The 16,030-nt window shown below is 36.8% G+C and overlaps 1 protein-coding gene across 4 annotated transcripts in view; it reads right to left on the bottom strand.

The window, feature by feature from the left end:
- Slc9a6 (solute carrier family 9 member A6) overlaps positions 1–16,030 on the bottom strand; it is a 71,298-nt gene that overhangs the window by 33,821 nt on the left and 21,447 nt on the right. For all 4 annotated transcript variants that reach the window (XM_026784758.1, XM_013350501.2, XM_005358487.3 and 1 more), the window contains 5 exons: positions 15,134–15,333; positions 12,717–12,794; positions 12,331–12,407; positions 11,921–12,033; positions 6,244–6,349 (listed from right to left, as the gene is read on the bottom strand). In XM_026784758.1, the coding sequence (XP_026640559.1) occupies positions 6,244–6,349; positions 11,921–12,033; positions 12,331–12,407; positions 12,717–12,794; positions 15,134–15,333 (574 nt within the window). The remainder of the gene's footprint in view (positions 1–6,243; positions 6,350–11,920; positions 12,034–12,330; positions 12,408–12,716; positions 12,795–15,133; positions 15,334–16,030) is intronic.

Below are 16,030 nucleotides of genomic sequence, written 5' to 3'. Positions count from 1 at the left end.
GAGAGAGAGAGAGAGAGAGAGAGAGAGAGAGAGAGAGAGAGAGAGAGAGAATGTTTAAGAATTATGTGTTCTGAGGGCTCCAAAGCTCTAATGTACAAATGAAAACAAGCAAACAAACAAACCCTACTTGTTTCCTGAAGAGGCATGAGAACATAAAAATAAAAAATTGCTCAATATTCAACTCCATTGCATAGGGTTCCTCTTTTGGGAAAATGGAGGGGAAAATGAAAGATTTTTCCAACTTTTAAAATGCCAGAATGGGCCAAATGCCTAATATGTACTTACTCACTAAAACAGACTTCTTTAAGCAAATGGGCTCAGAGACCTTCCAAGGAATTAGGATCCACTCTAGAGTTCTTTAGACATACCTAGCTGGATCCTCCACCCCCAACTAAGAGTCACTCTGAACCAAGTCAAGCCAGGCAATTAAAATGAACAATCTGTTTTGAACTCAAATTCCAAATATGGTCTGGAAAGAGCTTTTCTAACAGTCACCCCAGGAAATAAAGATAAGCCAGAAAAACAGTTTTATCAGTAGGTCTTTGCTAACAGTGTTTACTGTTACTGAATCAATTCTCATCTCAATTAATTCAGGTACCAGATTCATGAAAAGTGCAGATTCAAAGACATTGTACAAGCCATGTTAAAGAAGAGGAAGAAAAACACATTCTAAGAATATAAAAAATTCACTCTGTGCTTACTATGATTGTTTTCTGGTTCAAGGCTAAAAGTATATTATCTATACTACGCATAACAAATTCTTTTTGTATCTCCCAGGTTAAACTGTTAAAAACTTAAGACCAGAGTATAAATTTCCTAATTAGCATCTATTTGATTAAAGCCCAACATCAATTTCTAGTAACAGCATTAAGAAATTTCAAACTCTCAATCTGAATCAAGTTTTTACACATCTGTGTTTAAATGCTCAAAATATCTATATTACTTTGGAACTAAAAGTGTATATATTATTTTGATAAACATGGAATGACCTTTAATAGCATGTTATGTTTACATTTATACAAAAGGTCACACCATTGTAAGTGTGTTATGGAACAATCTTTGTACACTGTAAATACATATTGCTCCCATTGATTAATAAAGAGCTGACTGGTCTACAGTTGGGTAGGAGAGACTGGCTGGGGTATCCAGATTCGGAGGATGCTGGGAAGAAGAAGGGCTGAGCTTCAGGAATTGCCAGCTGACACAGTGGAAACAGAATGTGTACAAAATGAGATAAGAAGCCATGAGCCACGTGGCAACAAGTAAAGGAATAGAAATGGGCTAATTTAAAATGTAACCTAGTTAGTAACAAGCCTAAGCTATTGGCCAAGCATTTGTAATTAATAATAAGACTCAGTGTAGTTATTTAGGGACCTGGCTGGCAGGACGGAAAACCTAAGCTACAAATGTGATATAACTATGCTATATAACACTAAAATACTCTACAGGAAGGAAAACATACTTTTCTATGTAACTTTCATCCTCTTTGATAATTTTTTTCCAAAATACTGAATAAACCATAATACGTATGCTTTGTCTCCTGAGATTGTTCTCTTTGGACTAGTCTAAATTCCAGTTTGACACTAATCATTATTCTTTAACCCCTAAAGTAAAGAACACATGGAAAACGTGATAGGCTTGTGTCTTCTATTTTAGGGAAATGCTGGCCTCGGGGTTGAAATCTTAACTCATTTTTTTCCATATCCCATCTTGTGGTATAAATATTTATATAAATACTTTTCAAAAAATTCTAAAATTTATAGGCGGAGACTGTTTGTTTCCCAGACACCCAGGCCCAAATAATCATACAGAAACTATATTAATTACAACATTGTTCGGCCAATGACTCAGGAGTATTTCTAGCTAGATCTTATATCTTAAATTAACCCATTTCTATTCATCTGAGAATCACCACAAGGCTGTGGCTTACTGGGTAAGGTTCTCACTGGCATCTTTCTCCTTCAGCCACTGCATGGTTCTCCTTGACTCTGCTTACTCTCTCTCTATATATATATCTCCTTCAGCCTAGCTATATTCTGCTAAGCCATTGGCCAAAACAGCTTTATTCATTAGCCAATAAAAATAACACATACACAGAAGGACATCTCACATCAAATATTAATGTAACATATGGCTCAAGGGAAAATCTACCCCATCATCTACTGCCTTAACAGATGCATTTTATTATCCTTCTGTATTTATTTTCTCTTCTTTTGTTACATGCATAATGTTTTGGATTCTTTGAGTCGTGGTTCTCTAAGTACACTGAACTTGCTGTGTAGCTGAGGATGACCTTGAATTACTGATCTTTCTGCCTTTACCAGCCAAGTGCTGGGAATACAGATGTGTATCACTATGCCAGTTTTAATGCAGTATTAGTGTTGAACTCTGCTTCCTTCAATGAACAATGATACAAGAGTTACAAAACGAAGATATTTAAGACTTATAATGGTATTAACAGGCATAAGTTACTTAACCATTTGCACATAGCTAGACTTTAAAATTTGCTTCTAGGGCCTGGAGATAAAGTTCAGTAACAGAGCACTTGCCTAGCATACCTGTTTACTTCATTCCTGTAAGACAACAGTAAAAATAAAAACATAAAAAACTTTTCAAGGCTCCTCCTAATATTTGTTTCTACAGCAGCATGGAATAATATCTTTGTGGCTTTTATACTTTGATCTATTTCTTTGTGCTATTTTCATGGAAACAAAGTATTACTTCATCTACAACTCTTTATGTGCTGATCAAGAGCTTCCAAAACAGCCTCCATTTCTGGAGAGAAATATGGCAATGTCACTTACTTTTTAAAAGGTTATACCCATTGGCCTAGAAATTTTACTTTAAAACTATCTTTGGGGTCAACAAGATGGCTCAGTGAGTAAAGACACTTGCTGCCAAGCCTAATAACCTAAGTTCAATTCTTGGAACCCACATGATGGAAGGTGAGAATTGGCTTCCACTAAACAGAAACATAAACAAGTTCCAAAATAAATTTTAACATGTTGCCTTAATTTGTTAATTTCCAAACAATTCTCTCACAAATTATAGAATATAAACAGCAAGTATCAAACTAAGGGATTGTAATACAAGTAAAGTATACTTAACATCCTTTGAAAGGCATCAAAGGTGAATGCAAGATGACTGTCAATATACCACTAAATACTGCCATCTAGTAACTTCCCATGAAGGAGCAACACAACTGCTTTCATTCTCATTTGGGGGCAGGAACTCATCTGCTCAGCTCCATCAAGACACATAGCTAACAGCTCCCCTGCTATACCTCCCATGAAGGCTGCAGCAGAGATGGCATGAGTTAATTCAGAAAGCTACTACTGACGTATTATCCTTAAGAGGATTAAGAAATAAATCGTTCAAATTGTTTTCTAGAAGGCTCCATTCACTCAAAGAACCCATTCTGAGTAAGGCTATAATAGGAAAAGTGTGGCCCTTTGTGAAAACATCCATAGGAAAGCTTTCTCTTGTAAACAAATTGCTTCATCACCAAAGCTCAAATGTTTTCTGTGTATTCCTTTTTCTTAACACTGATCATACGTTACAGTTACAGGAAATGGGTTATTTTATTGATGAAAAATGTAAAATACGGTGAACAGCCATTTAAGATAGGACCAGAACAGAATTAAGATATTTTGGGGAGGGGGGATTCTTAACTCATTAGAGCAAAAGGAAAGGAATGCTTATCAGTTGATGATTAAATTGTAAAGTTAATTGTCTGGGATAATCACTTAGGACTGGAGGTCTCAAGTGTACTTATATACTAGAAGCTTCAATGATCCTTATCATTTCATGTTTCTGAACTATATAAATTACAATTACACTGTTCATCTGGTCTTCCTTTTATATAGTATACAACTTTGATTTTGCTCCTATCATCATTGAAGGTACTCACATTCAGCAGCAGCATCAATATTAGTTATAGCCATTAGGTTTCATTTCTTGATTTATTTTTTTTTGGTTTTTTTCGAGACAGGGTTTCTCTGTAGCTTTGGAGCCTGTCCTGGAACTCCCTTGGTAGACCAGGCTGGCCTCGAACTCACAGAGATCCGCCTGCCTCTGCCTCCCGAGTGCTGGGATTACAGGCGTGCGCCACCACCGCCCGGCTCATTTCTTGATTTAATTATAAGAAATTCTGGCTATGTCTAACAGTGCTCTGGGACAGTGGTCTGTACCCTGTCACTTGTATTTTAAATAAATTCTGATTGGCCAGTAGCCAGGCACGAAGTATAGGCAGGGCAACAAGAATTCTGGGAAGAGGGAAGTTTCAGTATGCAGTCATCATCCAGACAGAGAAGAAGCCAAACACAGAGTGAGCAAGATGTGACTGCCTTGTTAAAAAAGGTACCAAACCACGTGGCTAACACAGACAAGAATTATGAGCTAATATAAGTTATAAGAATTAATAAGAAGCCTGAGCTACTAGGCCAACCAGTTTATGATTAATGTAGACCTCTGTGTGTTTATTTGGGACTAAACAACTGTGGGACCAGGGAAGGAAGCAACACACATAGAGCATTCACAAAAAGGGATTTGCAACTTTAAATACTGCTATCCAGCTCACTGAAGGGCTTAGTGTTATATATGTGAAATGGTAGTTTCTCACTGCACAGTAAGGCAGTCAGCTTGTGCAAAACAGAGTCCATGACTTATGACTCTTTTAGAGCTAACAAAATAGAAGTTAAGGAAAGAAATTAAAGTAACGAGAAACTGTGAAGGGCTTTTTCATCTTGCTCATGGCAAGTTTTAGTGTAAGGTGAGAGCAGCTGCCCACATGACTGTGTATGCCCTTAGTTAAGAGTGAGTTCGTCAGGGGTGCAGAATACCTTCCACCTACAAATACCTTGTAACAGCACATACAGCAATTTCTATAATTAGATAAAAGGAATTACTCATTCAACAATTATTATCAAGAAAAGTCAGGCGGTGGTGATGCACACTTTTAATTTTAGCACCTGGGAGGCAGAGGCAGGGGATCTTAGTGAGTTCAAGACCAGTCTGATCGACAAAACAAGTTCCAGGACAGCCAGGGCTGCTACACAGAGAAACCTTGTCTCCAAAAATATATAATAATTTACTGGGGAGGCTCTGAAGGAAGAGATATTCTCATATCATGGTGGTTGAAGTATAAAATGATACAATACTTTGACTGGCAATTTACCAATATTAAATAAAACTAAAATCACATTAATCCTTTAAAGCGACCACAAATCTCAGTCACTTCTAAGAATTTATTCTACCATATACCTATATCTGCAAAATGAAGAAAGTTGTAGGTTAAACACTATAACTTCCTTTGGGAAAGTAAAGGACTAAAAGTTCTTCAATAGCCAGTAGTTAGAGAAAAGAATTACAGTGCAGATCACAAAGAATACCGCAAAGCTGCAAAGAACAAATTCTTTTGATATGAAAATAAAGCTAGAATACACCTATGTATAAGCTACTTTCAAAATAAAAAATGGGTGGCCGGGGATCAGGCATGTGCAAGACTATATTCCCAAAACTGCCAAAAATTAAAAATCAAAACAGAAAAGAGGTATAAAAAATCCCTATGATTGGATTTAAAGAAATAGTAAATCATAAAAGAAACTTTTTATTGAACAGTTCTAGGAAGCTGCTAGGAAAACAAGGATTAGAAAGTAAGAACAGAACTTCCCTTTTTTTCTTCCCTTTCTATTTTTTTCTTTAGTTTTTCAAGAGAGTTTTCTGTGTGGCCACTGCTGTTCTAGAACTAGTTCTGTAAAGCAGGCTGGCCTTGAACTCACAGAGATCTTCCTGCCTCTGCCTCCTAAGTGCTGGGATTAAAGGCGTGCATCACCACTGCCTGGCAAAGAACAGAATTTCTATACAAACCTTCTCATGTCGTTTTTCAAATTCAAAACTTAAGCCTAAGCAAAAAAGTATTTGTGTTTTAATGTTAAACAGATAATAAAATTCAGACATTAAAATGACTATTTGTAAATACATTACAAGCAGAAAAGAGAAGGAACGTCCCTAAAATTTTTATAGGAATTATTTCTATGATGGGAATATGTCAATTTTTCTTTCATTTTTTTCCATGCATTTTTCCAAATTATCCATAAAACACATGTTCCTGTCAGAGCAAGGTAAAAGGACTCATTGTTCCAAATATTTCTACTTATAATGTACTTTATTCAACAACTGAATTTCAGAAGCTAGTACCCTTCCATGTATTATTCAGAGTATCCAAAGAAAACCAGCACTCACGAGGACAGCACTATGGCAACGGCATCATTGAGGACACTTTCACCGAAGAGAAGAGCATAGAGTTCAACATCCACTTGGAGCTCATGGAAGATGGCAAGGACAGTCACTAGTACACAGAAAGAATCAGAATACTTAGACATCACAAGCCCAGCATCTGTCCCTTAATAGCTGTTAGATATTACTTTGAAATGCATGTTTTCCCTTCTAACGCTCTCTTACTGAATTACAGATTTAGTAATTTTCTGACAATATTTGTTCTTAATTGACTTACATGAAACACTACCATTCTCAAAAACAACTGAAAATAATCTTGAAGGCCTGAGTTGCCTTATAGTCCTCATGCAAATTTGAAATCTGGTTTTGTACACTTATTTTCTATAAAGAATATATTCAGAATTTCTTTTTTTTAAATATTTATTTATTTGTCAGTATACAATATTCTGCAAGCCAGAAGAGGGCACCAGACCTCATTACAGATGGTTGTGAGCCACCATGTGGTTGCTGGGAATTGAACTCAGAATCTTTGGAAGAGCAGGTAATGCTCTTAACCACTGAGCTACCTCTCCAGCCCTATTCAGAATTTCTTACAAATTAGCAATTAATCTTTAATAAAGAAGAAAATATGAAAAGTATCTCTTTCTGTAAAAACACCCCTTCTCCCTTGGAGCTTTACAACTTGCTTTTATTTAACCTGAAAATTGAAACCATACCAAGTTTAGTAAAGACCTAAGGAAATGAAAATGCAAATTCAGTTTTTTGGTTGGCACAAGATTTATGACCAGAATAACAACTGCCATATTTAACTGATGAAGAAGCCAACGTATCAGGATATTACAGGGTAAGGACAGAAAGCATAATACTCGTGCCTTTGGGGAAAGCAATTATATTGGAATTTTTAGAAATCAGATAAGATTGATATGATACATTGAAGCTTTCATTCCTGGGTCACATATTGCTCACCCATTAAATGAATCCAAGCAGATATGAAAAATTAATAAAGCCAGAAACAAGAGAGCATTTTCAAATAGGAAACATAAAAACAGAAAGTTTGTGTTTTAAAAGATATAATTTTTATTACAAAACACAGGAGTAGACATATCAAAGTGCAGATAAGTCACACATCTACATATACATGCATGAATTTCCGAAAAGCAAAGAAAAACTGGGGGCCAGAGAAGTGACTCAGGGGTTAAGAGCAGACTCTTCTTCCAGGAAACAAGCTCTGTTCCAAGCATCCACATGGAGGCTTAAAACACTCTCTAACACCAGTTCCAGGGGGCCTGACAACGCCTTCTGGCCTCCTCGAACACCAGGCATGCATATGGTGCACAGACATTCATGCATGTAGAACACCCATACATGCAAAATAAAGAAAAAATTAAACCCTTCAAAGAAACAATTATTTGAGGGAGATTTTATTTTATTGTTTTAAGTGTGTGAGTATCTCGTTTACATATACATCCGTGTACCATGTGCATTGCTAGTACAAACAGAGGCCAGAAGAGGGCACTGAATCCTCTGGAACAGGATAATTGGTGCTGGGACTTGAGCCTGGGTCCTCTAGTAGAGCAACTAATGCTCTTAATTGCTGAGTCATCTCTCCATCCCCAAGAATAGGATTTTATAAAGCAAACCAAAAGAAAAAAAAAGGAGAGTGGAAAAATACTGTCGAATTTTGAATAGAGAACCTATGGCTCAAACTTCTAAAAAGATAATGCAAAATAATAGAACTAGAGAAATTACATAACCTAGAAAAGAAATTTGTCAAACTTTATCTAAACAAAAGATTATTACTTGAGATAGTCAGGAAATACTTCAACTGAAACAAAACCAGAAGGTTGAAGTACTGTTGCCTTAGAAAGGTCAAGGCACCTGCTTCTATCTGAGGCCACTGGCTTCCTGAAAAATATGAGAGGCCAGGCTCGGTGCAGTCTATAAAGAAACAATATGATATCAGTTTTTAAAAACATTAAGCTACAACTAGGCGTGATGGCTCCTCCCCATAATTTCAGTACTCAGGGGACTGGGGCAGAAGGATTACCATTAGTTGGAGGCTAACTTGGGCTATGAGTATCAGCTCACCTTGAATTACAAACAAAAGAAATCAAAACAAGGGCTGGAGAGATGGCTCAGTGGTTAAGAGCTTCCAAAGGTCCTGAGTTCAATTCCCAGCAACCACATGGTGGCTCACAACCATCTGTAAAGAGGTCTGGCGCCCTCTTCTGGCCTTCAGGCATATACACAGACAGAATATTGTATACATAATAAATAAATAACTATAAAAAAAGACATCAAAACAAAATATTAAACTAAGGCAACACCAAGTTCAAGGAATGCCTGGGCTAGAGAGTAAATTAAAGGCCAGCCTTGGGGACTTAGTAAGGCTCTGTATCAAAAGTCAAAAATATGAGGGCTGGGGCCATGGCTTAGTTAGTAAAGTACTTGCCATGCAAGCATGAAGACCTGAGTTTAAATCCTCAGTACCCACATGGAAAGGCGCATAACAAGTACACCTGTTATCCCAGTGCTGGGGAGGGAGACACAGGAAGACCCTGGAGCTCACTGTCCACCCAGTCTAGACATTGGTCGGCTCCAGGTTCACTGAGAGATCCTGTCTCCAAAATCTAAGGTGGAAAGAGATAGAGGAAGACACCCACACACATGCACATACGTATACATATATTCACAGGAACACATGCACCACACATAAATCCAATACAAAATTAATTAATTAATTAGCACCAAAGGGATTGGGGATATAGCTCAGCCACGGACTGCTTGCCTAGTATACATGAGATCCTACATTCTTCTATCTATCCCCAATACTACAAAAAAATAAAAATATTAAACCATACAAATGTCTGTCTGAAATGACCCTCTGGGAACTCTTTTTGTTTATTCATTTGGCTTTTTAAATATTCATTTTGAATCAGTCTCACTAGATAGCCCAGGCTGAAGACAAGTTCTTGAACTTCCTGCCTCCACTTTCAAGTGTGGAGATTATGAGCATGTACCACTCTACCTAGCAAGCTCTAAGCAATCTTTTCGAATTATCTCTAGAATATGGAACACATGTTCCCCCTTTCTATCATTCCCTGTGTTATTAGAGTTAAGGAAGGAATTCAAAGATAACCTTAGGACACGCGTTTCCAATTGTGCTCTGTGACAATTAAAGAAGATGATTAACTCACAAGGGCAAAAGTTGAAACAGAACAAACCTCTACCAAATCCTGACTAATAGTAAAAGAAAACTTTGACCCCAGCTTTTAAATCTTCAGTCTAAGGGATAGAGACATAGGTCAGTGACAAAGCACTTGCCGACCACGAACAAAGCTCCCAACACCAAGCAAAGAAGAGCAAAAAACCTTTAGTCTGCCCCTATGCTGGTCTTTCTTCCAATTTACTTTCATTACTGCCTGTTAATTGTACAAACTAATGGGTTTCACTATGATGTTTTCATATACATATATGTATATATGTATATATATGTGTGTATGTGTATTTGTGTATATATGTATATATGTATATATATATATATATATATATAAAATGTACATTGATCAGACTCCTCCCACTACCATTACTTGTCCTTCTAATAAGCTTGTTCCCTCTCTTTCCAAATAACTCCCCTTCTACTTCCATGGTTTTTCTTTTTCTTTATTATTTTCTTGTTTTTACATCCTAACTAAAGCTTCCTCTCCCCTCCTCCGTGGCCCAACACCCCCCCCCATGGTTTTTCTTTTTAAATTTTGCTTTACAAGCAAGAGAAAATATGTGAAATTTGTCTTTTTCAGTCTGGCTTATTTCACTTAACATGATTTCCCATTCCACCCATTTTTCTGAAAATGACATAACTGTATTTTTTATGCAAAATAAAACTCCATGGTGTATATGTATGCATCTATGTGTACATGTCACACGTTCTTTATCATTTATTTGTAGATGGATACCCAGGCTGATTCTACAGCATGCTACTATGAATAGTACCACAATAAACATGGCTGTGCAGGTATCTCTGCAGTATGCTGATTTACAATCCTTAGACCTAAAGGGGAATATATCTGGATCATAAAGTAGTTCTAGCTTTAGGTTGTTTGTTTTGTAGGAACTCCCAAACTGATTTCCATAGTGGTTGAACTAATTTATATTCCTTATAATTAGTTATAATTTATAACTAATAAACTAGTTTATTTATGAAACTAATTTTAATAAATTAGTTTATTTTTAACTAATAAAATTAGTTAAACTAAGTATTTAGGGTTTCCTTTTCTTAAGGCTCTTACTCTGTACCTCAAACCATCCTCACACTCATAGCAATGCACCTGCTTTACCTTCGCAAATGCTAGAATTACGTCACCACATCCAGCAAGAGTTCTTCCACCCCATCCCACAGCTTCACCAACATATGTTTTTATTTGTTTCCTCGATGATAGACATCTTGACTGGGGTGAGAGGGAATCTCTGCAGTTTTGATTTTCATTTTTCCAATGACCAAAAGCATTGAACATTTTTAAAATGTACTTATTGGCCATTTGCACATTTTTTGAGGAATATCTTATCAGTTCATCAAACAGCATAATGATTGGACTACTTATTCCTTTAGTTTTGACCTTACTGAACTCTTTATATATTCTGGATGTTAACCCCAACCATTTCATTCTAAATTTTCTATAGATTCTTCATTTGAATATAGCTGTTAGTTTACCAATACACATTTAATTTTTTTAAACTTCATTAGCAATTAAATTTATTAATTAACACAAATTCTTAGAGATTTCACAATGAAATCACAAAGAAGCAAGCTTTGTCAATAACAATTTTATAGCCATAAGGCCAATTTTATAAAAAAGCATTTTTTAATATTGAAGACTACTCCTATCAGCATAGCTGCCTTATAGTAGCCATTTTAAAGCTGCTTTCTTAGTTAGGCATGGAGTTTCTGCCTGCAATCACAGCATGTACAATGCCAATGTAGGAGACTGTCAGGAATTTGAGGCCAGCCTAGGCTACGGTAAGGCCCTGTACCAAAAGAACAAAAAAATAGTAGAGTGCATGCCAAGGATGCACATAGCCCTGTGTTTGATCCTTGGTGCTGCACAAAGCAGGCGTGGTGGCACACTCCAATCAACCCAGTGTTAAGGGAAGACAAGTTCAAGGTCAGAAGCTCAAGCTTATCTAAATTATCCTTGGCAACCTAGTGAGTTACTGGCCAGCTGGTCAGTCTGGGCTACCAGACCCTGTCTCAATAAACAAACAAATAAAAGTCCAAATTCTTTTCTACTGTAAAATGCAGACAGTTGGATATAAACAGAAGATTTTCAGAGAAATGGTTGCCTAGAAATGCAAAGGAAATATATAATCAATTTTAAAAATTATAACCTAGCTTTTCTTTTGTTATATTCAATCACTAGGATATGAAGACCAATTTAAATTTCTGAAGAAAATATTTAATAGCTCTAATAAGAACAGCATCAATTTGTGAACCAGTTATAGCAAATGTAATAAAAAAGTAAAACAACCAAATATGTGCTTAAACCAAAAGGAATGAAGTTTTTATTCCTCCACAATTGGAAAGCATAGTGCTAATCCTTATTCTATACCCTAAAGCAGCATCCACACTGGCTTTGACTGGAAACAGTGCAAACTGAAGCATTTCAGCTCCATTCCAAAAACATACCTGGGTCTGTAGCTGATACAATGGCACCAAACAGCAAGCAATCTGTAAAGTAAAAATCTCCTGCGAGCTGTCCAGTCACTTTCATCAGGGTTACACAGCCATACATGATGGACCTGACAATAAACACAGTCCTATATTATAAAAACGCCAACTACTAAAGAAGTTAGAATAAAGGAAGGGTAAGAAAAGGAATCTACTATAGTACTCTGTCATTAACCCTGGGTTGAATTAACAAATACCTAAATATGGCTAATACTTTAGGTTTAAGAAAAGTCAAAAAACTTATTACTAATGAGTACCACAAAAGTTCTCAAAACACATTTGAGATTACAATAACACATAAACACAAGTCAAAGGTATTCTTTTAGGAAATCTGAAGCCTAAAAGGCATTTCAAGCTTCAAATCTTACCCAATAACGAAACAAGAAATCGCTGTTCCAAGAAAGGCATATGCTAAGATAGACCCAAGGTTCCGGAAGAAATGTCTCTGACAAAAAAGAAGTTAAGCTTTGTTAGAATATCTACCAAGTATTGAGAAAGAACATTTTTCTATTGTACTTTTCTATGCTAATATTAAAAGAATCGTTTTCTAGAAGAAGTCAGTCAGAGAAAGCATTCTGGAACTGGCATAAATTTCAACATTTCAAAAAGACAAGGAGAAAAGGAAGGAGAATTGGGAAGACATGGTCTGTTTCTGAATTGGCAAGTATTAAGAAGTACATGGGACATTTAAGACCTATCAAAGCATGGGAAAGTTAAGGCTAGTTAAACCAGAGGAAATGCAAAAAGCACTTACTCTTTTCAGACTGTAACCTGCGTAAAATATGATAGGAGGAAGCAGTATGTTGAAAAAGACTTCCGGGTCAAAAGTAACCTGTTAAAACACAGAATTTTTTGAGATTATTTCCTTCAGAATATCTCACTACACTATCAAACTATCGAAAGGAAAAAGATTCAAGGTTAAAATGGTTAACAGCAGAATGCTTCTGAGTGAGCTTCAAAACATTTCATGTAGGAGTTTAAATTTGCAATTCTCTGCTGCTGAACATTTTATTTATTGACCATTTGCACTACTTCTTTTGATAACTATTCACTTCTTTGGCACATTTATTAACTGGATAGATTTTAGAGGATTTTTATGATTCTTTGCTTATCCTAGATTTTAACATCCTAATTCATATGCATTTGGCAAAGATTCTTGTCTCATTTAGCAATCTTTCTTTTCACTCCGTGCGTGTGTGTGTGTGTGTGTGTTTGAGTGTGTGTGTGTGTGTGTGTGTGTGTGTGTGTGTGTGCGCGCATGTACACACATGTACAGGGCAATAGGAGAGGGAGACAAATTAGAGCCAAGTATAATGACACATACATATGAAAATGACATAATAAAGCCCATTATTTTATATGCTAACTTAAAAGTAAATAGGGAATCTAATACTTCCATGTTTTAGGCACATAAATTTTGTGTTACAGTATAGCTATTTTCCTACTTCTCAATAAAATTGAGGGTGATAATGCTAAAATAATGAGTTATACCATTTCTATGGAGACTGTACAAAAATATTACATTAAAATTCTTAGCAGAACACAAATAATACACACCTGTAATCCCTAAATGTTGGGAACGGTCTGAGGCAGGAGAATTGCTATGAGTTCAAAGTCAGCCTGAACTACTTAGTAATAGACCAGCAAAAGCTACATAGCATGTCTCTGTCTCAAAACAAAAAAATTTAAATCTTAAAAAGTGGAAAAAGCATAAACGTATTTTAGCTTTATATAAAAGAGACCTAAATTTCAGAAACAGAATTCAGAGCTATACTTATCATTGACTAAAGGATTACACGGGGGGATCTCTATAAACGCTACTTAGCATAATACTGTAGTTAGTTAAAACTTTTTATACAACTCAAAATTTTCACTCCTCACCGTCGACTCATTTTAAAACCTACTGTTTTAACAATGCAGATGGCCCTTTCTGTTCTGAAGGTTACAGAAGAATTTGATATGAACGCAATGCAGCTATCCACTTAACCATACAAAAATTTTTAAGGACTGGACTTTTTCATAGCTGCTAAGTACTCTGGTTGCAAAGTAAAGTTTGTGGGTTTTTTTTAAAAAAAACCATTACAGATAGGAACTGTGGTGATTTGAAAGAAAATGGCCCCTATAGGCTTATAGGAAGTAACATTAGAGGTGTGGCCCTGCTGGAGTAGGTGTGGCTTTGTTGGAGGAAGTGTGTTACTGGGGTAGGTTTTGAGGTCTCGGGTGCTCAAGGTAGTCCTGGTGTCTCTCCCTTCCCGCAGCCTGCCCATCCTGCTGCAGAACTCTCAGCTCCTTCTCCAGCACCACATCCCCCTGCATACTGCCATGTTTCCCTCATGATGATAATAGACTAAACTTCGGAACTGTAAGCCAGCCCTGAGAAAAATGTTCTCCTTTATGAGCTGCCGAAGTTATGGTGTCTCTTCACAGCAATAGAAACCCTAAGACAGAAACACAATCAAGAGACTATAAAAATCAGGTACTGCTAACTAGAAGACAGGAGGCAAAGGGCGGGTGAAAACAGAGCAGTGTGTGAAGTGGTACTGAGCAGCTTCAGAGAAACTGAGCGGAATACAAGCAAGCATTCCCAGGAATCTTGAGCTAGTGAGACTGCAACCCAACCTCCCATAGGAAGCATGGTACAGTAACTGAAGCTCTTACTGGGGCCCCAGAAGTTGAACTCAATGTATTAGTGTACCCTAAAGCAATAGGGCCATCTGCAAATTGAAGAAATGCTTACATATTCTTCTGAAGTCAGGTCCTGACCACTGTCAGTTATAAAAACATTATATAGAGAGTACAAATAAAGAGAGTTATAGATTTTGGCCTTAATCATAAAAATAAAACATAGACAGGTCCACCCCTAACAGCATGATATTTATTAACAGGTTTTATTACATTTAAAATTTAATTATTATTTTAAATATTAAAAAATTACAGCTAGGCATAGTGGCACAAGCTGAGAGGTAGGTAGTGCAGGCATGTATCTCCAAGCAGACAGGGACAGGAGGACTGACTGCTGCAAGTTCTAGGGCAGCACACAGGTGAAACTGCCTCAAAATAAAAAATTAATAAAATAAAATAAAATGTGTCATCAGTTTTCTTAAGATTCATCTATTTTCTCATTACACACCTTTTCAAAAACCCAAACATCCCCTTCAACTAAAAACTCACCTTCCTGAGCATCTCGTTATCTTGAACATTGTTGAGCTCATGTGAGCTAATCTCTCCTTTCAGCATATACTCATAAAATTTTCCACTGACATTGACCAGCAAGGTAGTTGGACTTGATTGCACTTCACAGCTCAGGGTGACATTATTCACGTCACTTGGAACATGAATGCCGTACCGAAGCACCAGCCCCACCAAAACACCTGGAAATGAAAAAGCCCCATCAGCTCCTCATGCAGACAGAAACTGCTTATTTGTACCCAACACATATCTCTGGATTAAGAACAGAAAATTTCTGATCAGAGTCCATGGAGGATCAGAACTAATTTTTAGACCAAATGCTATTACAGTTTAAAGTACTACTGAATTCACATGTCTAAGAGTCCAATTTTCTCATAATCGAGTAGGCCAGAAGGGAAAATGTGCCTTAGATTAACAGCACAGACCACACTTCTCAGTCACTACATACATAACCAATACAGAAAGGGACTAACTAAGAGAATATCTTCAAATCGTCTGTAACAGATTGTGCTCTCTGGGGTGTCAAGTTGACAGCACACTCATACTGGAAAGGTATACTTTTGGAGCCTGGCAAATTTGGTGCACACCTATAATCCTAGCACTCAAGAGGCTGAGGAAAGACTGGGTTCAAACCTGACTCGGCTACATAGTGAGTTCCTGGACATGAGACCCTATTTCCAAACAAGAAGGACAAAACAAAGTGTTTCTTTAGTGCTACTCCTTGGGTTTAAGTCCAAGACCACAAAAATGTGTTTTTGTAAAACCCTCAACCATCAATTAACAAAGTTAGGCAGTGTTTTCTTTTTTTCCCCTTGCTTTTTTTTTTGAGACAGGGTTTTTCTGTAGCTTTGGAGCCTGTCCTGGAACTAGCTGGCCTCG

Source organism: Microtus ochrogaster, chromosome X (assembly GCF_000317375.1).
Source record: "Microtus ochrogaster isolate Prairie Vole_2 chromosome X, MicOch1.0, whole genome shotgun sequence".
Classification (NCBI taxonomy): Eukaryota; Metazoa; Chordata; class Mammalia; order Rodentia; family Cricetidae; genus Microtus; species Microtus ochrogaster.
The sequence above is the reverse complement of the archived record's forward strand: the minus strand, read 5'-3'. Positions and strand labels throughout refer to the sequence as shown.